The following is a 23,049-nucleotide window of genomic DNA, read 5'->3' as shown; positions in this document are numbered from 1 at the left end:
CATCAGGCCTCCAGCCTTTCCTGAACCACAGGTGCCTCTGTTCCAGTGCTGCACTTTATCTCCCAAAGTCTCTGTAATGCTCATCAACCATTTTTGACATATATTGACATCAAGTTCCTCCTATGTATTCCTCATGCCAGTGTACATGTTGCTTCATTCACTTTCCTGCCTCTTCCAGTCCCAGCTCCAATGAATAATTCATCTACAGAAATGAAAGGCAGCAGTCTGTCAGGACACAGAGTTTCATGGCAGAAGCTAAGACAGAAACCATTTCCAGGCCCCTCCACAATCTGGACTTGAGCCCTAAAGACTAGAAAATATGAGTATTGATTGTTTTCTTTCTCCTGGCTAGAAATGCTGTTTAGGAGTCATAAATATTTCCTGAAAGTTTGTAACTAGCTTTCATGAAGAAAGGTTCTGAGGAGTCAGCATTTTTGACCGACCAGCCAACCAACCTTTCCCTCCAACCTGCCAAAACACATAATTGGAAGAAACCTGGTCAGCTATTAAGACAACCTTAGAGCGGTGGAAACACTCTAAGTACCCATGAAGTACATTGTTACAACAGTTCACAGACAGAAACAGAGAAGGTTCACCCTGTCCCTGCCCACCCTCCCCCACAAAAAACCACCCCACTCTTACTGCAGTGCCAATGTCTTTATTACTATAAAAATCTGTAATCACACATTACTGCTTAAGGACTCCCTACCTTTCAGAAAGCTTCAGGTCTGCACAAAACACTTATGGCAACAAGTCTCATTTTAATTCTATCTAATTTCAGGTTGACCACAAGTTGGAGATTTTCTCTTTACAGAGACCAAATTCAAACAGAAATAAAGACACTGTTAATTCAACATCCAGGCAAACTTATGTTAAGACAGATTTATTAAGCTTTTAAATATCAGCATTACCAAGTATCCATCAGGAATCAAAAGCACTATGGCCTGTTTCTGTATTATACCTTGAGGCCCATCTTCTTTTAGTCAAAGATATGTATTTTAGTTCAGTATTATTTCTTGAAGTGATACCCAAACACAACCAGAATTGTATACTCTTGGCCTCTAAGGTTGAAATTATTTACCATTTGCCAAGTGCCTGTTTATACTCACTGACAGATACTCTGTGCTCTTCTCCAGCTATTCAACACTTCAGATTTGGGACAGTTTGTGAAAGCTAAACTCACTCAGTGGTGCACAAAGGTAGCAGAAGTATTTTTACGCAGGTTTGTGCCACGCTATTACCCACCTCCACGCTATCTATTTTGGAATCCTTTCATCTGACAACACTCTCTTGAAAGCCTGAAACCTAGCCGGTTTAGTCTAACCCCTTAAACGGGCATCTGAACTGCATCTCGCTGGGTACTTCTTTCTGGCCAGCACCGCATCCTGGACATCAGCATCAGGTGAGTGCATGAGGAGCTACAGGAAATTTCTATTCAGTTGGGATTTTTACAAGCCATATACTGTGACCAGAATCCAACAAGCGGTATTCATTTTACTGAGACTTGGAGCTGGCTATTATTCCCCTACTTTTAGGGGGGTTTTTTTCAGCTATTACAGAGCACCAGTAAAAATCATCTATTTCTAAGAGGGAGGAAAAAGTGGACAGAGAGAGGTTTTAAAATTCAGATCAGTACAATCCATGCTGCTGCTTATTCTAATCTTAACATTCACCCAAATATTAGATTGGTGGCCCAGGAAAGATGTGTACAACACTGCAAAAAGGAGCCAAAGGAGTATAAACAGAATGGACAGTCTGCAGCCCAGAAGTACAGAAGCATGATTCCAAATCCTGAACTAAGCCAGTACATGTCAGTAGCTACTGCTTATGGGGTTACCGGAATTCTGATCCCCACTATCCATCTGGAAGATTAAATATCGCAAGCATTGGCTGTGAAACAACAAAGACTTTTCTTTGGCGCTCCTGGCAGAGCTGCAGTCCAAGAACTGAGCCTCACTACACTTGAGCCATTAGACATAGCCAGACTTCTTCAGAGTTTGGCAAGCATATGATCTGTATAAAACGACTTCATGCTACCTCTAAAACTTCTCATGTTTGTCATCTAGGTGAGATTACAAGTACCTTTATATAATGTTTCACGCATATAACTAAGAATATATAGTTATCCCTTAACTCAGCAAATGGTGATCATATCATTGAATCACACAGACAAGGACCTAACAATTGGAATTTTGTATTTTCAAATTTCTGTATGTTGGTTAGGGACAGAAATTGATTTTATGATGAGCTGAAATAGAATTAAAACAGTGTCATATATGAAACTGAATTTTTAATGTACCAATATCAGCCCCCTCACCTCCCCAAGAGGAATATGTTTGTTAATTATCCTGCAGATCAAAAAGTCATATGAGATGAAAATTCTTTTAGAAGAGGAATCTTTAATCTAGCAGACAAAAAAATTCAACATCTGGTTACCTGAAGTTGGAAAAAGAAGCAAATATAAAGTATGTATTTAAATTGTAAGGATATGATACTTTGGGGAATCTGATTACGTAGAACAGATTTTAATAGTGGGGACTCTTTCTGTATCAGGACCTGAACATGGGACTAGTATTTTTGCTCTGCTACCTTTTATGCTTCTTCATTAAGACTAAGCCCAGAGGAAGCGGCATAAGTTCCTGCAACTCAGAAATGAAGTTAGTTATCAGTGCTTCATTGCTTGGCTGAGCAGTCCATTAATTCAGATCGGTCATCTGTTAGCAAATCAGAGGGGAGAAAAATAAGCTTTGAATTCACTTATCACTAGCATACAACTATAAAGAGAAGTCTTCCAGTATATTAAACAGCTGTTGAAACTGATGAGGGATGGAGGGGCGAGCTGTGCCACAGGGCACAGGGTAGGAGACAGGAGTGGCCGAGCATGTTATTATGGTGGTCCTTTAACTAGAGTACCAGCCCAGGCTAGCAACAAGCAAAGCCATTTAGGGAGCCAGGTGCTGGGCCAGTGTCTGATTCCACTGCAATTTGTCCTAGAAGAGCTCAACTATAAACACAGAGCACCCGCAGAAGACTGCGGCTCTTGCAAACATACGAAGGCTGCCAGCATGTCTAAGAGCTCTGCACTGATTGTGGTCAGTTCGCTTGGTGATGCCACTTTCAGGATAAAAACATCAAGAAGCAAAGGACTGTTAAAAGGCTCCTGCTCCCGCCTACTCACCTAATGGGACACTCTAGAGTGCATAGGGTCCCATCAAACTGGTCCCGACACCATGTATGTTCTGGTGAATATCCAGCACAGAAAGCTGTGATTATAGTAAATTAATTAGTGGAGCCCACAAAAAAGATGCAGGAAACTATCTTACAGCTTTAAACCAAGATTTTTTAAAGACAACGCTCTGTAGTTCAGAAGCATTTACAAATCTGCTGGAAATTCCAGAGCCTTCTCTGTGTAAAGGAAGTGTGGTTAGATCATCACAATAGCTTAAGTTATGGCTAGAAACTTTAAAAGGAAAAAGAAAGCTTTGTTGATCTTCTATGTTTTGAAGTTCCTACCTCATTTAGAGACATCTGTACTCAAATAATCTCTCTGATAAGGGTGAGAAAAACCTCATCCAAAATCCTGCAGTATGGCAGAATTAGGTATAGCCCAGCCCTGAGTTAACGATCATCTAATTTGTGTACAAAAAGCTATTGAGAAGGAGATTCAATCGCTTCAAGGGTAGGGCAGATCTTGTACTCTCAGACTCCACAAGCTTTAATCTGTGACGTTTCATCAACGTATTTGGTAGAACTGGATTCTTAATCTGCATAATCTTTAACTAGAATAAGTATTCATTCAAAACTGAAGCTAAATAAAGACAGTAAGTAATAATTTAACATCTAAGAACAGACTGTAACCAAGCACCATATCAATTTGACAGCAAAAGCAAGGCAAAGAAACATGAACAGCTTTATACACACACACAAAGTATCACATAACTGGTTTGAAATAGGAACCAATTTCCAGGTACTATGAGCACCTCCAAATGTCCTTTCGTTTCATCAGGAACTGTGTATACTGTTAATAAATTATCAATGCCATGCAAACACCTATATCCAAAATTTAGCTGGTTCTTCATCTGAAACTCCCCCCACCTCCCAAATAACAGCTTCTGTTAACAAGAGCTTCTGTTTCCCAAAATTTAGCCAAGCTTCCTTCTATACAAAAAAAAAAGTGAAGTACCAAATGAATACAGAATTTTAAGAGCTGAAAGAGTTCTCTTAAGAAACTAGAGATGTGATATGAAAGAAACAAGACTGAGTCCACATGTAAAATTATAGGTTGATGTTCTGTTTAACTATTTCTATTAAAGCCACAGATGATGTCTGGTATGTAATTATGTTAAAAATAAGTTTAAAGAAAGCTTTACTATGAAAATTAATTGAAATTTGGTAAAGTTTAACAAATTTCATAGCTTTAGCTACTGTGAAAATATTATTACTTGAAATGCATTCAGAATTTCAAATTCCTGAAATGCAATATTTTCAGACCTTAAGTCTACTACAGGTATAGCTGTTCTCTGAAATGAGGTATTAGCCCTCATAACAAAGAACAAAAAATTCCCTTCTCCCCTTTTTTTTCTTTTCTTTTTTTAAATAAAGGAAGGATGAGAAGTGCTCCCAAAATGATTTACAATTTTAAAAGGTTACTACAGCAAAAAACACACATTCCTTTCTTTCCCTGTGACTATATTTTAAGCAAGACTGTGCCTAAATTCAGAGAATGTTTTAACTGCACAAGCATTAAATGTTGTCACATTTATCACTGAAGAGTCCAACAGCATACCTCAACGGCATCAATCTTCACATTATGAGATGGGAAAGCAGTCGTTCAGTTGCACTCAGATTGTTGCTTGCTTGCACCATGGTATAATTGCATTTAACCTGGAATCCAGTGAGAACTCACCCTGACCTTTCATGTTTCCCTGAAAAAGCTTTTCAGCACTTTTATATAAACCAACAGACACGCAGGATGAACACCTCTTCAGTTCTATTGACTATAAAAAGCAGGTTTTCTTTAAATCGATAGCTTAATAGTTAAATATAGCTTTTGCCACATTTCTTGCTTGTAATTCAGTGTAATGTTTGTTGATACCTCAGTCATCATCTTGCTGATTTCTTTTCTGTCAACGGAACAAGAGAGTTTATAACGTTAGAACATGCTTATCTGAAGTAAGACCACTAATAAATCATGACAAGTGTTTCCAGATACAATGGATATTAGACAATGATTGCATTTCTAAGACATTTTTTTGAATGGTAAAAGATAAAGTTTCCAGTAAATGGAACAGAGCAGTATCAACCCTCTCCTCCATCCCAAACTATAGGATTTTATTTCCAGTAAAGAACAAGACTTGTCCTGTACATTAACCAACAGAATATACAAGAACCAGAAAACATGATGGTGGTAGCAGAAGTCAGTGGTCTAGATGAAGGCAACCTGCCCTCCCTTCCCTAGCTTACAAAGATGCCACGTTTTCATGTCACTGTTCATCAAAGGAACAAAGAAATTGTATTGGAAAAGGAACAAGTGTTTAAGGTTTTTTCCCAATATACTTTTAAAGAAGTTCTTAAAAGCGTGAGCTACAGCCATTCAAAAAATACATTTCCATTTTTACTACTTTTGTATTTACATTTAAATAAGAAAGAAAACAGCTAGGTCCTTCCGTAAGATTTGTCAAACTACATTCATTGCTTCCATAAAGATAGAATTAATTAACTGAAGTGAGATCAGTATGAAAGCTTGCTCTTCATCACTTAAGAAAAAAAAAATCAACCCAACAATACATTGTATGATGGCTTCATACATTACTTTTTCTGTAATCATGCAACCTATGTTAATCACAAAAGCACAATTCCAGGCACTTCGATGTTGCCATTTCACAAAGATGGAAGGTCAGAAATTGTTTTCATTACTTCTTACCAGTTTAAGAAAGTCAATTAATTTGTGAACATCCTCTCCTGTAGAAAGGTCCACAAAATCTTTCGGCAGTCGGTAACTCAGGTACGGACTAGGCTGGACAGTAACTTTACTGTTCGTACAACGGAAAACTGGATAGTCCTTTGGAAAAGATATTGGATAAGACAAGAACAGCATATGTGAATAAAGCTAGCGATGTTTCTCAAACTCCTCCATGAGATTGTCTGAGTCACTTTGCCAATAAGTTTGTTTGGCATTCATTCAACTAAACCTGCACTTTCTGAAAATTGTAGTTTTCTTATTAAAAACTCTGCCCACTTAAGAGCAAAAGTTAAAATGTTAATAACAATCAAATAAAGGAATTCATTCCTTCACTTTAAAGTTTCTGCAATGTATTCATTATTAATGCATTTAATATAGATACACTTAGAACAGTAATGTAATAGCTGTACAGCTGTAATAATGGAGCTATAAGGAACTCTGCGCAATAGTATCTTCATAAATATGTGGATAAAGAAAATCTTTACAACAGAATCCCTAAACTTGCCTTCACAAGTTCCTTGCTTAAACCCATGTTTGCAAATATAACCTTACTGAAATGATGGTCTAAGCTTTCCAACCAATTCACTTGCTGAAGAAAAAAAAATAAATCTCTATAAAATACCCAAAAATATCTCTAAACACTCAATTGTAGCAACAGGTTTTGGGTAACTTGATATAATTTTCAGTTCTACACACTGACATGCAACATTAATACCCACTGTATGGCAGTAAGCAGCTTCATTTTAAAGACTGAAGATCAGTAACTTCACACCAAATTCTGTGATCAGATGTAAGCTGATGAAGACAAATCATTCAACTTTTCATCCAGGCTTACACCAGAGAAAACTGGCACTGAGAAAAAGAAATCCTCAAAACAAAATTCAGGTGTCCCATGGACAGCTCAAGAGTTGGGAGTGTGTTTTAACAAAGGAGACACAGCTTTTAGCAGGAAGGTTTATTGAATGGGTTTTCATAAAGCAATAGCTACACGGTGAGACTAAGAGAAAATAGGATGAATGATAGCCTGTAGAGTGGTGTATTTCCCTTTCAATGTGTTATGAAAACGGTGACAGAACTAAAGCAAAGTTCAAATGTTAAAATCAGCTCAATAAAGCATGTCATTTCAGTTACCTCTAATGCAGTTTAACAGCTAGAAAATAAAGAAAAGCCCACGCTATCTGACTAGCCTTCTCTCCTCAAACAGCAAGTGTTTCCCAAGATCCAGTAACATGCTACTTCGTATCTTCTAATCAGCTGTCCAAGGACTCCTTAAGATGTAAGGACTCTGTCTCAAGCATGCAGTGAGAAAAAAGCTGGAGTACAAATAAATGAAGACTATTCCTCTCTGTATTAATGGGAAGTTACTTATTTTTACAGAGGCAATGCAGCTTGGAAGAGGGATAGAAAAGCCCTGCTCTGCAAGTCCAGGGAGTTCAACCAGAGGACAAGGTTTCCCTGAGGGTATTTGATATGAGGAAGAGACAGAAGTTAAGTTGCTTTTTGCCTCCCCCCAAACAGAAATCTGGAGCTCTGGGAAACTGTATGACAGATTATCAGGAACAAAGCAGAACTTTAAGTGATTAAATAGAAAAGTAACAGATTTTAAGAGAAATTGAAAAGAGCACAAAACTGCATAAAAGCAAGTTTCAGGGCATCTTCACAATGTGGTCAAAGCTGTAATATGAGCTTGCACTGTTTGAACTAAAAATTCCCTTGCCTTCATCAAAAAGTAGCATGGATACTTGTTGAGATTAACTACTGTCTAATAAGGTAGATTCTACTTACAAAGAGTTTACATTTCATGAGTTAAGGACATCCATTTACTTCAACTGGATTTACTAGAAGAGGGAAGAAGGCAAAGAAGAGAAGAGGGAAGGCAAAGAAGAGAAGAGGGAAGGCAAAGAAGAGAAGAGGGAAGGCAAAGAAGAGAAGAGGGAAGGCAAAGAAGAGGGAAAGACTAAACCCACTATAAGGTCTGTTGGATATATTAGCCAGCCTCCCTCATCACACAGCTGTACCTGTTCAGTTGCTTCCCCTTCACCATGGTCTCCCTTCAAGTTTTTCCCAGAGGTCAGTTCTTCCCACGTAAACAGCAGGGAGTCTGTTACTTCCCCAAATGGGTTAAAATCTATTAACCAAGTCCTACCCTGCAATGGAACAATAGAAGAATTAAAACAAGCCACAGAATTTAAAAAAAAAAAAAAAGAAAAAAGAAAAAAAACAGAATACACATATACTTATATTATTGTAGTATGCTTTGCATTTAGATAAAAAGATGTCAAAATTGAAATCACCTGGTTTTAAGCACTTAAAATATTCTAACATCCTTTACATTAGACACAGTTTTAAAACACAGCAAGCTATGACTTACTGATTTTTTTTTTTTTTAAACAGAAGATCAGACAGAGCTCAAACAAACTGAATTCAGTTCTGTGTAAGGTGCTGTCAGATGAGACCACAGAAGTTTTGTCTAATCCCCACAGTCCTCCAAGATCCCCAAGAAAGCATGAACAAGGAACAGAGAAAAAGAGGGGGAAAAAAAAAAAAAAATCCAAAACAAACCCACCCAAGAAGAGATTTTGCTTTCCATCAAAAGCCACATCAGTACTGCTGCATGTTCAGCAACCTAGAAGAATTGCTGTTCTTGGCCTCAGAAGGGACCCTAAAAATACAGAGCAGCGTCTGCAAAATGCTAGTGGAGATCATGAAAGCTGAAAGGTTCTGCACAGATACAGACAAATAAAGAATAACTTAAAGACATTTTTAATATAGCCATTACTAGTAGTCCAGACTAGTTTCTCCTGCCTTATCTTTAATACATTTGTGTTCCAAACAGATTTGGTAGTAAGCACAACACCATGTCTGTTTTACAACTGAAAAATGAAAGCAGAGAGACTAACAAAACATTAATTAAAGGTAACAGAGACGTCTGCAGGGGAGCAAGAAATAGTTTGCGTTCCTTGAGTCATCTCAAAATACAACCCCCAACATAGGGCCATTTTTTCTTACCCAAGAAAGTGTCATCTATTCTAATAAAGTACAACATAATAAATTATAATGAAACATGACTACAACTGCTAGTAAGAATTTACAAAACAAGCATTACATCTGGAAGAAATCAGATCTGTCAAATACAGAAAGAAAAAGGTTGTAACATAAGCAGGACTGAAGGGTTTTGTTGTGTTTACTGAAGATCAACTGGAAATGGAAACCAAACCTGAAGACTGTAGCTACTAAAAACTTATTTTGCTTTCTCTTTCTTTCCCTCATTCCTGAAGGATCTTCCTTCTTTAAAAGATTTTCCCTATCTTGATACAAACAGCAAGTATCTTCAATGATTTACACTACAGCAATTTGGTTTCTAACTTGCAAAGACACTTTTGAAGCCTTCAGTCACAGAGTAACATGGAGACTTCCTCCCCCACCCACACTACCTAAGCCACCCCCACAGGCACTAACGCATTATAGAATAGGAAACGTATGGAAACCCCTACAATAGAGAGCAGAAACGCTCTGGCTGGTCTGTTGTCATCCATAGCGAGTTACTTGTGCAGGTGGGGGCAGTCCCAGCACAGGAGAAACCAGTGGTATTACTTGTAAACTGGAACTGAGCCAGCACCCGACTGGAGAGTGTGTGATTGCATACAGGCTTTCACAAGTCTCTGTCTCAGGGCAGAACCACGGGGAACAGCTTTTGCAGGGCAAATTTTAAGAAGACGATGCACTGCAACAGCAGTACTGAAACCAGACAGCTACGAAAGGAACTGTGAGATGTGGGGACACAGACCTGAGTGGTTTCTTACTTGTTTTGGAAGGGTGAAGAAGCACAAATCTGCATGGCTAAGTTGCAACACCTCTGCACTAATAACTGACACCATCAGTGCAGAGAGCGAAGAGGGGCAAGCTCTGCTATCATTTTCCATCTCCGTTCCTCTTCAAAAGGCAGTCACAAATTCTCATTATAAGTGATGTTTTACTTTTGCTAATGGGGACATCTTCTTAGCTCCAAGGCAGCAGGAGGAGGAATCTGTAATTTTAGATTCATTCTATCACACTAGAAAAACAAGCTAATGAACCAATTTAATCACAGACAGAAGCAATGGCTGGCAAAGTTCGTTCAGCAGTTCAGAGAATCTTTCCTTGCATCAGAAATGTTTATACTTAATAAAGGACTTCCCTATGAAAAGCTTTCACAGAGACTCCTCCTCACCCCAAATACAACAAACTCAGCTTTTTCTTAGGAACTCAAGATCGTTTCTCTAGAAAAGAAATGTACCCTGGAAAAAAATGAAAATTTGTTTTGAGACGACTGAAAGCAACACCTGGTTTTTGTGAGCACCCAGCAGTATTTCTCCCTCCCTGCAGACAGCAGTGCATCATCTACAACACCAACTGTTTCCTTGAGATGGTCTTAAATCTGCATTGAACTTTGGTAGCTGCAAATCGATGAGAAGTGGCAAAACTAAATATCCCTTTTCAGGGCTCATTAGAAGGAGTGTATATAATTCTGGGTCAGTAACCAAACTGTCTTTTCTTAAGATAAAATGCTCTTTCAAGTTTTATACGCAATGTCATGATTTAAATGTAGTCTCAGATGACTTGCACTGTGTATCTAAAGAGCAGTAGTAAAGCTATTTATCTGCCATCTTCCAGTATTAGCAATCTTTGTCATATGAGAGCACAGAAACGCACAATCCAGGAAAGCAAAGTTGTGCATATCTGGAGGGGGAAAAAAAAACCCAACCTCTATTACATAAGATTTTTTTCTTATGTAATAAGAAAACAGGAACCGCTAGATTTACCATAACACGTCAGCTTCACGCTGTTTTACTAAAGCGTTAAGCAACGCGCTGCTGAAAGGAAGTGCCTATGACAAAGACTGTTTAAAGGAAGTTAAGAGATAGATAAAATGCAAACCGAACTGTTACATTTCCCTAACTCCAGCTGCACCTTCATGCACAGTGACAATGCTCACAAGGCAGACACACAAGCACTAGTTTGCACATTAACAAGAGCAGCTGTGAGCTAGCAGTGGTCTGAAGTCACTCACTGCATTTCCTTGTCTTACCACAGTGACTTGTCTTGAACATGATTACAAGTTACAAGATACACAAAGAGCAACAGCAGAGCTGATTCTCAGGCTTCTCAGCTGCTGCACAACAGTTGTGGACTGCTAGCAGCAAAAAAAATATAAAAGAAGTGGATCCAAATAAAAACAGGCTACCAGTCCTGCAACATAACCTCTTCAGGTTTAGGTCTCCAGGTCATCCAGCTTGGAAGACTGTATGGCAGCGTTTCTTCCTTAAAAGATGACTTGTCTGCAAAGTCAGGCACTAGTTCAGATGAACTCGGCGAAGAGAGTGTAACAGGAAAGGCAGACACATAAAAGCTTGTTCTCAACCAGGCTACTGCAGCTTCAATGCAACCCACAACTCAAACGATCAGGACCTGTGGCAGCCTACTCCGTACAGTCTGTCAAGTAACTAAAGCAAGCGCAGAGAGGGGGTTGCTCTTATTCACAAACACATCAAAAACCAAGCTTCTCCAAGCTGAATATTTAAAAAGTTGAAAGAATTTAAAATAAGCAGACACTGGACATTTCTCTCATTCTGTAGGTGAGGTTGCCGTGCAACCAGTCTGATGAGGAGCATGGGCTCTGAAAATTAATCACACTCGGCAACACTCAATATTCTTTCGCTGCCTGTAACCCACATACAAAGGGAACGATGAATAATACAGTTGCAAACCACAAAAGTATGTGTGAAAGGAGGAGGATCTGACACACAAAAGGCTATCTGGCAGTTTGCAAGACCTGAGGGTAGAAGGCGCAGAGAGATATCTACAAACAGATACATTTTATCTTGACAGATGAAGAAACACTGCTCATTTGAGATCACACAGGCTGAAACCTTTCACTTAAACAATCTGTCTTCATGCTTCAGCTGTGAGGCAGAGTACCCAACTGCAGAACCTGGTTCAATACTGTAGTGTTGCTCCTTGTTTTGCCTGACAGCATCCTCAAACATGACAATCTGAGCCTGGGCAGGTAATTTCCATTACCATTCAGCATGGCTGTTTTTAGTCCATAGCCTGATTTCAGGCACCTACATTAGGAGTTGTGCTGAGTAACAGTACAAGAGTTGTTTTCCACATGACACACATTCCTGCTTAGTTTCTGTTTTGCAAACTATGCCACGATTTCCTATTACACAATTACAAAATACTTTAGCAACATTCAAAGTCAGAATCAGGACTTACTACAAATACAACTCAACTCTAAATAAAGACCCTCTCCAAACCCGTAAGCGTAAACAAGTGAAACAGTGAGACTCATAAATCTATATAGCAAAAGTGTATAGCTTTATTTTCATTTCTGGTTTAGGATTTGGAATGAAATTTAAGCTAAAACAAAGACCTACTTCTCATGCACTAGTATGATTCCCAAAATCAGGTTGTGATTTAAGGCTACATAATGCATTTTTGATTGCGGTTACTTTTTAAAACAATACATGTGTGCCTTTCAAGCACAATTCATCTGACTTATTTCTCTCCACTGACACTAGGAGAGGTCAAGGTGACTAACTCAGATATTGGCAACTGAAGTTTGGATGGGACATTTCTCCCCACTCCATCACTATCTGGATGTTCAGGGTTCTCATTTGCCGAGCACTCTGAACCACAGCTGCAGCAGTTTGAAAAGAAAAAATTAGCCTCTATCAGTCTCAAACTGGGCACATCACATCCATATACTCATTTGACAATTACCCCTTCATACCCTAGACTTTCATATATGAAGTACAAGTTATAATTTTCCAATCTCACAAGGATAATCTAAAGAAATTATTAGTTTTGATGAGTTCAGATGCTATAGGGGAAAAATATCACAAGAAAACAAAAAAAAGCAGCAGCCCCAGGAACGATTTCTTTTGAAGAAAAGGAGGTAAGAATCCCCCCAAATTTTTTTAGCGAGCAAAACATCACAGCTGCCCTATTTTTTTAAATATCCCATCCATTCTGGCTGAATGTTCAGATACATTTCAATCAAAAGCACCCAGACTAACCAGAATGCAGAGGGAGCCTTAGCAACAGGTAGTGCTTTGCTAAAACAATTTAGTAATGTTGCATATTGATTAAGTCCCCATCTTAAAAGAAAGCTAAATTGCCTTCAGTAGATCCACAGACCTGGCAGAATTGCAGCTGAAGCCGAAGTTACGTGACAGATTACTTCTCTGGAAGGTATTTACTAAATAATTATATCACTGACGCAGAGATATTTACACCCCTAATCCTATTATTCTCCTACTGTGGACAGTGTCTAACATAGAAGAAGACCTGGGGAACAGAATGATAACATGAAGTAGGATTTGTTTGTTTGTTTGCTTTTTGCCAGGACACTTCTAGGAAGATGAAGCTACTATTTGCTTCACCTCTGTAGCATTTCAGGAAGTTTCCACAGAATAAACAATTATATACAATCTATTGTTCACTTACCCTGCTGTCTCTGTACACATCAAAAACAACTGAAAAGGAGAAAAAAAAATGTTAATCTTAGAAGATATACAATTTCACAGAACACGTCTAAATCTGAATAAATATTTGTGTACACAGCACAATCTGCAAAGTCAATATGTCTAAAGAACTGCAAGCCAGAATCAGGTTCATTTCCAAGAGGGAATCGAAACATTTCAAGAACTACTGTTAATGCAGTGAGATCAGCTGCTGGGTTTTTCCATTTAATGTTGGTTTCTTCTGTTAATTTTCACCCCCAATGAATAACATTTGATAAACTTTTAGCACAGAGAGAAGCTTATCTTCCACATTACTGCTGTTCGGTTTACAGCAAACAGGGAAGTTTCAAGGAAGGATCATGACTCCACTGTGCTAGACATTTGCACAAACATTTAATAAGAGAAAGTTCCTGCTTGAAGGAGATTAGGACTGCAGCAGATAACAAGACAAACAGGTTGCAGGAACAAAGGGGTCGGTGGGTGTGCTGAGGAGGAGGTGGCAGTGAAATGGCTATGTTTAATGTAACCCAGAGCAGATACAGCCCACCTACTGTTTATCAACAGCTCTTTCAAACAGACCCTTTGATGCTCGGTGATTGACGCAAAGCTGCCTTGCTCCATTGTTGTTGCTCCCCGTGACTTAATTAAGCATGAATCTTTGTACATGCATCTTTCTATTAGCTTCTGTTCTGTATGGTTAAACAAATCTTTGTCTTTCTATTCAGCTAGGGAAATCGACAGATAAGCATTCAGGCATGACTACATGCAGAAGTTGTACCAGTTTAGCAAACGAAAGGGAAAAAAAAAAAAAAAAAGACAGATTTCGAAAAGCCTCAGACAAATGCTGTATTGTCACTTCCTTCACTAATAAGGAAGGGAATATTTCGGCTAAGAGATTTCCTAATACATGCAGGATAAACTAAACTCAGGATATGACTGAAGAACACTTGAGCTCAGCGACTACTCAGGAAGCTGCCCGTCAGTAACAGGGATGTTGATTGATCACATTCATGTACGTAAAGCTACTCAGCAGCTTAATCTAACATTTCATGTGAAGTTGGCTGCGCTAAGGGCAAACCACAACTCAACAACACCAAAGCCAGTCACGTAACTGGTTTTGACCATATAGCTTAAAAATCCACACAGCTTTTTGCACAAACTCAGTTACGTCAATTTAAAATGTCACTCTGGAATTAAGTGCTATATTTTCTCAAGAAGACAAGTCCTCAGTGGCTAAATAAGTCATCAGTGCAAAGAGGAGTACAGCAACCCTAGATTTCTTCTTCAGCTGTTTAACTGAACTTGTTGCCTGTAACATGTACTCTAATTACTCGTACTCCATTAATGGAAAATTTGCATCTGAGCTTTATTCTAAAATGAAGCCTGTCAGCTTAAAGCAAGCCTATGGCAATCATTGAGGCTAACGGGATTTACATCCCCATTAAGACTGACTGCACATTGGTGACTGGTTTGGGACACTCACAAACACTGAATAGAGAAGAAAACCTGAACTGTTCCCTCTTCTTAGGGACCACCTCAGAGCAGGAGTGTCCTGTGCCAGCAAGACTAGTAAAACTTTACCAGCAATTGCTCAAAATGAAGGGTAAGCCAAGGCTCGACTCTACAGTAAGTATTGATACCTCCAGAACACTGTTCTTACTGGGCTCTTATAAAAGGTATTTAGAAGGTTCTAACAACATTTAGAAGTATTTATAAAGCATTCAACCCATCTGTTATCCTACTGCTCTGACTCTGCAATGCTTCAGCTGCTCTGACTCAACTCTTCCATCTGGAGATGCTACCAGACCAACTGGAAAAAGCAGAACAAACATCATCAAAATCCCCAGCAAAACAAGAAGTCAGGAAAAAAGCTATAATACCTTTCCTTCTAAAAGCAAACAAACAAGCAAACCCAGATTTTTGTCGTTAACAACATATAAGCTACCCGACAGTGGATCAAGGGATATGATGGGGGATGCATGAAAGGTGGTAAAAATATTTTCTTCATGGCATTTCTCTGCAGATGGACAAGTCACCAGCATTTAGTGCCTAAGGACAAAAGGTTCACAAACCCTCATCCCAGAAGGTCACCCTGAAAACTCCTTTTTCCAGAAGGTAACCCAGATGGCATAGTTCTACGTCCTTTACGTAAGACGACACTTCAGACGTTTCAGTTCACCAGACAGCAGTTTCAGAACCTAAATCTAGGCATGAATTTCCAAAAATAGTGCCCTGAATTCTTATCTATCAGTTGATTACATACTAGCTAAAATTACATTGGCACACAGAGGAAAATTAAGACAGTAATCAGAATGTCAGATCTATATGACTGATCTTACTTCAAAACATTAGGGCTATGGACCTATTAAATTAGCATACTGATTTCCAGACTACTAGTCTTCTCCAAGCAGTGGTCCTTGAGAACTTCTCTGGACTGAAATAAAGGAACTGTGCAGAGTCAAATTATTAAGAATTTTAATGTAATAAAGACTGGCATTAGAGGGTAACTTTTTCAGAAGTCAGACAGGACAGATCTGTTTGATTGCTCTGGCAGCTCAGTAAAATAATTAGGCATGTTCAAAACTTACCTAAAGGTTGAGTTTTCAAAGCTTTACAGACGACAATCCAACCGCCAGACAATTCTTATGTTTATGTATTTTACTAAACTGAGGTTTGGTCCATGTCAGACCCAATTTAAACTTCTTCAGCATATTTTTCACAATTACTGATCACCCATCACAATGGAACACTATTAAATTCTCACTAAACCATGTCAGGAAATTATTTCCAATAAAATTTGCAAAGGACTTCACATTTAAAGAACAAGACAATTTACTTGGGCTGCTTAGGTGTATCAAATACCATGGCCTTTATTCAAAAGTTTCGGCAGCAAAACTGCTATGCATCAATATTCATGGAGAAATTATTGTAACTTCTTGAAAAGAAACTCACAAATGCTTTCTTCAAGGAATACATCAATAATTTAGCAGCGAACATCTGACAACATCTTTATAAATAACTATTCTTCTTACAGCTGAATGCCTTTTGTTATGCATTTCCTACCTCACTTCTCAGGTTTAGAATTTTTCTTAATTAAAAACAAGTATAAGGGGAAAAAGCCTTCAAAAAAAAAAAAAAGTAATTCATTATGCCTTCTGAAGGGATCTTTCACTCACTCATTGTGTTTTCCTGAAAAGCTCCAGCCTATCTCTTCAGGGTTTTTTGGTTGTCAATTTTACAGTCATTCAAAAGCTACATTGCTCTGCATGCTCTAGCCACAAGAGCTGTAAGACTCTCCCAAGTTAAAAAGAATCAAGCCTTGTGAAAGCAATAGCTATGAAGAAGTGGTGCATATCCACAGACTTAAGATATTGGGGAGGTCATTATTTATTGAGATGTACCTGTTTTAACACTGATCTCCAGCAGCAAATTGGAATTTAGTGCACTGCAACTAGGTGCACTGTGGAGGAAACACAGCTGGCTCAGCAACAGCAAGGGGGGGGCAGGAGGACAGGTCTCATTTCTATGGAGTTTGCCTGCAAGCCCTTTCAATTTCAAACCTCCCAGTACCCTGCAAAAGAACTTCAAAGAGGTAGACCCTTCATTTCTGTTTTTAAGTCTTTGTAACTATGCATGCAATAAGTATTTAAAAACCTTCATAAACATCCTCTTTCGCTCCCCAGTGATTCCCTTGTTAATTGAAGCCTTAAGATACTTACAGTCTTCATCCAAGAATTTATACTGTATGTGTTTCTTGAAAAACTCCTGTATTGATCTACAGATCTCCTCATGTTGCTTAGAGATATGATCATAGTATTGAGTGTAGTCCCTCTGTGATATACCTGTCAATAATTTTAGTTGATTATAAAAAGCTTTAGGCATGAAAAAAACAGAACCAGACAAAACGCAGTTATCAGACATGCATGTTATAATTTACATTTCAGAAAACAGGGTTCTCCCAAGTTTCAACCATTACCAATGACTTACTGTTTGGCTTTATTCTCCTATACTTAAAGCACTTCCATTACGAATCTTTTCCTTGAACAGTTCTGTCCTACATTCTGTAAGCCTCATTTAATATGTACACGCTTTGACTATTTTAAGTGAATTTCAGGAGGAACCTTTGCCTGTGTTTATGTTTTCAGTTCCTGTTTTTCCTTTCAGTTTTACCCACTCTGGTTACTCTCGTCAAAAACCTTTTCTGTTCTGCACATCAGATGTAGAGACCAGAATTTGGAACCATGAAATCAAAGGGGTAGCTTGCACATTAGCAAAGATGATAGATCCCAGCGTATCATGAAGATTCTCATTCCACACTTAAAAGATCGGTTAAATAACGTATACTTGTTTGATAAGGCACTAAAGGTGAAACCTTAAATCCTAAAATCAATGAGATTGCATGCAGTCTAGTACCTTAATTCTCCCATTTGCCCCCTTAAGGGCTTTCTTGCATATCTGACATTAGATCAACTATCCCAGCTACATCACAAGCTCTTAATTTCAGACATTTGTTTGTCTACAAGACAATAGTTTAAGTTGACATCAACAGGATTATACACTTGCACGCATTTTAGGCAACAGAAGTTCTCATACAGGATGTGTCAACATAAGCCACTGCAATACCCTGCTGGACAAATGTTGAATCAAGACCTGCCCCATCACTGTAGAATGAGTAACATGCTATTTAGGGTAAGAAAGAGCCAGAATCCCCCAAGAAAGATGTATCAATGATGGCAGTTTGCTGGTTTAACCACATACAAAACACAGAGATTAAGTTTTACTGTAAGACAATGCTGACTACCTCCAAAGTTTAAAAAAGTTCATATAAAGTTTATGATGTCAGTGGAATTTTGAATTATTAATATCACCACAAAGCTTACAAAAACCAAGAGATGGTGGCATCTCAGGGGATGCAGATGTGTAACTGGAAAATCATTCACTACAGTGTGCAAGTATCACTCCTTAGTTTGACTGACAGGCTTATTAATTTTAAGAGCATGGGAACATACTGTGAAAAATCTTGGAACGGTCTTCAGAAATGCAGCTGGAGTGCTAGCTAAAAAAACCCCATATTGGTAGATCTACTAGGTTTCAAAACCTAGTAATGTAATGTACAGAGTGTTTAATTAGCCAGCGTACAGATGCTTTGAGGTATTTGAAAGTCAGTATTGCCATATATATTCTATAATAAATCTATATTCAAATGCTTTAGATGTTCTTAGTGATTCATATCTCTGGCAGTTGTGGTGCTCCAGTAGAACATAACAGGACAGGATTCAGCTCTTTCCTCTTCAAAAAGCTATGTGAGTAGCCATTAAACAATACCAGCTTAATGGAGAATCTCTGCTGTTAGCAAGATAAACTCTGCTACAGAGAACCATAATAAACCCTGCAACTGGCACGAATGGAGAGCGGATGGAAAGATGAACATACAAGCACCAGAAGTAACAGCCAAATAAAGGGGCTATGAGAACGGTATGTGGTGACACAACCTAGATTAGCACTTCCCAAAACATCTATGTGCAGCTCCACAGGACACCCAGATCAGAAAACAAAGAACAGAGAGTATGTTCCTAATGATTCACTGAGGTGGGACAGGATGGAGCGACAAATTGCTGACAGCTCCTAACAGGTACAAAGAGGCACATCCAAAACAAGCACACAGTCACCATGCTGAGAAAAAAACAGGAGAAACAATGAGGACTAGATAGCCAATATCCCTTCCCTTCCATACCATCACAAGGAATCCTGACCACTTGTATATATGCATCTTGGTGCTTGTGAATATGTAGGTATGAGACAGGCAAGATGAGCAAAGTTGGTTTCATTTTAAAGCAAAAAAATCATCTTCCTTCCTATAAAATCTGGATTAGACTTTGCTAACTCACTGCTATAACATTTCCTTGTTAGAGGAGTTTAGGCAGAATGATTCAATCTTGTTAAGGACAAATGTGCACCAGTCCTGTGCCATTTACATTTCTGTTCATCTTTAAAGATTCCACGATAGACCACGCCAAAACCAAATTCAAACTCCAGAATAGTATTTAGCCTGAAATTAAACCCCTCAATTCAAGCACCTGTATGTGCACTAGATGTCTAAGCTCCTGTTATAGTCAGCAGAGAATAGTCAATACCTCCAGAGGAGCATAATTCAGCTAAATTTACCCCAGAGCTGCCTAAAATACATGCTCTAGCTCAATCTGCCTGTCCTCCAGCTGTCACAGATCTCCTGATGCACCCACCAGCCCTTCGCATGCTGTGGATACCCTAGCTGTTCAGTGCCACTTGAAACGTTTTACATTTAGGATTTTGAACCAAAGTAACAGATCAACAGGTTTTCTGACTAAGCTACACTGAATATAATATGAGCTCAGACATCTCGTACACCTGTGGCCATGTTCTGACCTCCCCAACTTTCTGTGTACAATATCCACATGTGGTTGTGTTTTATCAGCATAATACCCAAGTACCTCTGTATTCATTCTGCAAGCTGGAGATGACGCAATTTGCTCCTGAATATAAAAGAATCACTTACGAAACAGCCTTTGGGTGAAGTTTCTGAATTAGCAATTAGAATTAAGAATATTCCCACTGTAATATTGAGCATGCTGTCATCAGGCTTTCAATGTCAGTGGAAAGAGAAATGAGGCATGCCACATTTTAAATTACAGAAAGAAGAAGAAAACATAATTCCAGAAATGATGTGTGTTAAAGAACTGTCCTCATATTTAGTGCTGATTCAAGGAATCAGAGAAACTCCTCAGAACTTCACCTAATAATTTTATCTTTACAAAAATCCTCACCTATAAGCTTGTTTTCCTTGACAAAGCATCTGAATTCTGCACCAGGGATCAGTTCACACCATTTGCGAAGAACAAGCTATAGAGGAAAAACAAATGTTAAAGTACTGTTTCAGCAAGGTAACAGGCAACTTTTTGTCAACAGGTACACCTTCTAGAGCTACAGTTTTGCTGTAATGATAAGATGGCCTCTGAAGTTATTCCTGATACAAGAAGACAAACCAGTCTTAACCTGCAGTTCACATAATTATCTTAGCAAATACTTCAAAGCAATGAGACTTAATACTAATTTCATAGAATCACAGAATGCTTTTCATTGGAATGCACCTTTAACAAAAGACCACCTAGTCCAAACTAGTTTAAAGTAGAAAGGTTCAGACTGGACATAAGCTTTTTCACCATGAGGACTGTCAAGCATTGGAACAACTCCCTCACAGAGGCTGCTCAGCCTCCATCCACTGGGATTTCAGACCAGATTTCATAAAATGCCAAGCAACTCGATTTGATCTCATTGCTTAAACAGCTTTGAGCACGAGAATGGCCTAGAGACCTCCTGAAGCCCCTTCCCACCTTAATTATCTTACGTTCTTCTATTTTGTATGGCATTTAGAATTGTGATATTATTTATGAAACAACTTCAAAGTTACATTAATGATAAAGCACAGAAAACAAAAAAACCCTGCTGTACAACACAACAAATCTGTCATGGAATTGGCAGAAAGTTGCTTCCTAGTCAAAAGAGCTGATGAGCAGAATTAAATTTAACCAAATCAACCTCTATTCTGGTATACACCCAAGCAGAATTCTGTGACGCCTTTGAAGGCGCAAACCAGTTAAAATAAGGACACAGGATAGAAATAGTAACCAAACTATTATAATCAATAGGACAGACTGCCTGGTAATTAAAGCATATATATCTCTGGCACTTTCTCAAATTTCTGCATTTCCTAAGCTGAAGTATTCATTGAATCATAGAATCATTTAGGTTGAAAAAGACCTTTAAGATCATCAAGTCCAACCATTAACCATATCCTTAAGTGCCACATCTACACATCTTTTAAATACCTCCAGGGGTGGTGACTCAACCACTTCCCTGGGCAGCCTGTTCCAATGCTTGACAACCCTTTCAGTGAGGACATTTTTCCTAATATTCAATCTAAACCTCCCCTGGTGCAACTTGAGGCTGTTTCCTCTTCTCTTGTTACTTGGGAGAAGAGGCCAACACCCACCTCGCTACAACCTCCTTTCAGGTAGTTGTAGCGAGCAATAAGGTCTCCCCTCAGCCTCCTTTTCTCCAGGTTAAACAACCCCAGTTCCCTCAGCCACTCATAGACTTGTGTTTCAGACCCTTCACCAGCTTCATTGCTCTTCTTTGGACACTCTCCAGCACCTCAATGTCTTTCTTGTAGTGAGGGGCCCAAAACTGAACACAGTAATCGAGGTGCGGCCTCACCAGTGCCGAGCACAAAGGGACAATCACACAGTCCTGCTGGCCACACTATTTCTGATACAAGTCAGGATGCCATTGGCCTTCTTGGCCACTTGGGCACACTGCTGGCTCGCATTCAGATGACTGTCAACCAACACCCCCAGGTCCTTTGCTGCCAGGCAGCTTTCCAGCCACTCTCCCCCAAGTGTTGCATGGGGACATTGTGACCCAAGTCACATTCAGATGGATCCATCATTTTGAGGGCCTCCATTTCTGCTCATGGATACTGGAAACTCCCAACACGTATCAACCACAGTAGAAAAACCTCAATAACCAAGGGTGACTCTCCTAACTACCAGGTAAACATGAAACTCTTCGTTCCAACTTTCAGATGTCCTGTATTTTTAAAGCACATTAAGATAGTGCTTTAAAAAAAAACAGGGTTCATTCACCCTTCTAAAGCCCCTTAAGCCCATAGGATGATGACAAATTCTATATTTAAATAAAATTTATTATTAGAGACATGACTAGATGTTATTACAAAAGCGATAGCACCCCATGAACAGTTTAAAGCATTGTTAATATCTACATCGCTAACTTAAAATTTTACACTGGTAACGAGCATATGAAACACAATATGATAGAACACTTCAGTTCAGGATGTCCCCAGCCACTACAGCTAGCTTCTCTCTTAGTAACCTCATTTGTGATATACACAAGCAGCATACTGTCAGGAATACCTGACTTTCAGCTATTGAACTCGTCCTTCCTGGCAAAACCTGACAGACATGAGAGGAAACTAAAAGGAAGCTTCAAAAGTTTGAACTTTAGCTCATCTCTGATCTGTAATTAAATGAACTCCTTATGACCTGCAGTGCTTAACCAGGCTTCCCCACACTGCCCAAGCAACACAATTGAAACAAACAAAACAGATTTTGTGGGCACATGCCCAAGCACAAATAGCGGCCTGCCTATGAGCAAATCATTTAAATTACCTAGAAATCATGCAAAGAGTCTTACCTCATAGTCCAAGGAAGGGTCAGGGGAATCATCAGTACAGTGAATAAATCTGGAAAAGTAAGGCACAGGCATCAAAATCTGCTTTTACATAGGAGATTTTAGCGATGGTGAGAAAAATAACCCTGAACTGTGAATCACAAAAGCTACTGTTAAATTGTCTCCAAGACATACAAACCTAGTAAATTAAATGCATCAATAACAAACCTCCTTTTGACAGTTAGCAGGGGGGGGGAAGAAAAAAAATAACCAACCTCCTCTTTTTATCTAGTGTAATTTGGAAGTACTCAGATTTGGACAGGGATGTGACTCGAATGTGAGTGTTTACTCATT

General features: G+C 38.9%; 1 protein-coding gene across 3 annotated transcripts in view; it reads right to left on the bottom strand.

Annotated features, from left to right (window-relative positions):
* Positions 1-642: 642 nt before the first annotated feature.
* Positions 643-23,049, bottom strand: part of CDC123 (cell division cycle 123) — a 39,025-nt gene continuing 16,618 nt past the window's right edge. The window contains exons 7-13 of one of the 3 annotated variants that reach the window (XM_074869780.1): positions 22,720-22,768; positions 20,274-20,349; positions 17,190-17,312; positions 13,454-13,482; positions 7,981-8,109; positions 5,924-6,061; positions 643-5,123 (exon numbers count right to left, since the gene is read on the bottom strand). In XM_074869780.1, coding sequence (XP_074725881.1) covers positions 5,097-5,123; positions 5,924-6,061; positions 7,981-8,109; positions 13,454-13,482; positions 17,190-17,312; positions 20,274-20,349; positions 22,720-22,768 — 571 coding nt within the window. In that variant the 3' untranslated portion in view covers positions 643-5,096. Of the gene's footprint in view, positions 5,124-5,923; positions 6,062-6,681; positions 6,815-7,980; positions 8,110-13,453; positions 13,483-17,189; positions 17,313-20,273; positions 20,350-22,719; positions 22,769-23,049 lie in introns of those variants that run through there. The other 2 variants (XR_012629115.1, XM_074869781.1) reach the window with 2 other exon arrangements.

Source organism: Strix uralensis, chromosome 5, assembly GCF_047716275.1.
Source record: "Strix uralensis isolate ZFMK-TIS-50842 chromosome 5, bStrUra1, whole genome shotgun sequence".
NCBI lineage: Eukaryota > Metazoa > Chordata > Aves > Strigiformes > Strigidae > Strix > Strix uralensis.
The sequence above is the reverse complement of the archived record's forward strand: the minus strand, read 5'-3'. Positions and strand labels throughout refer to the sequence as shown.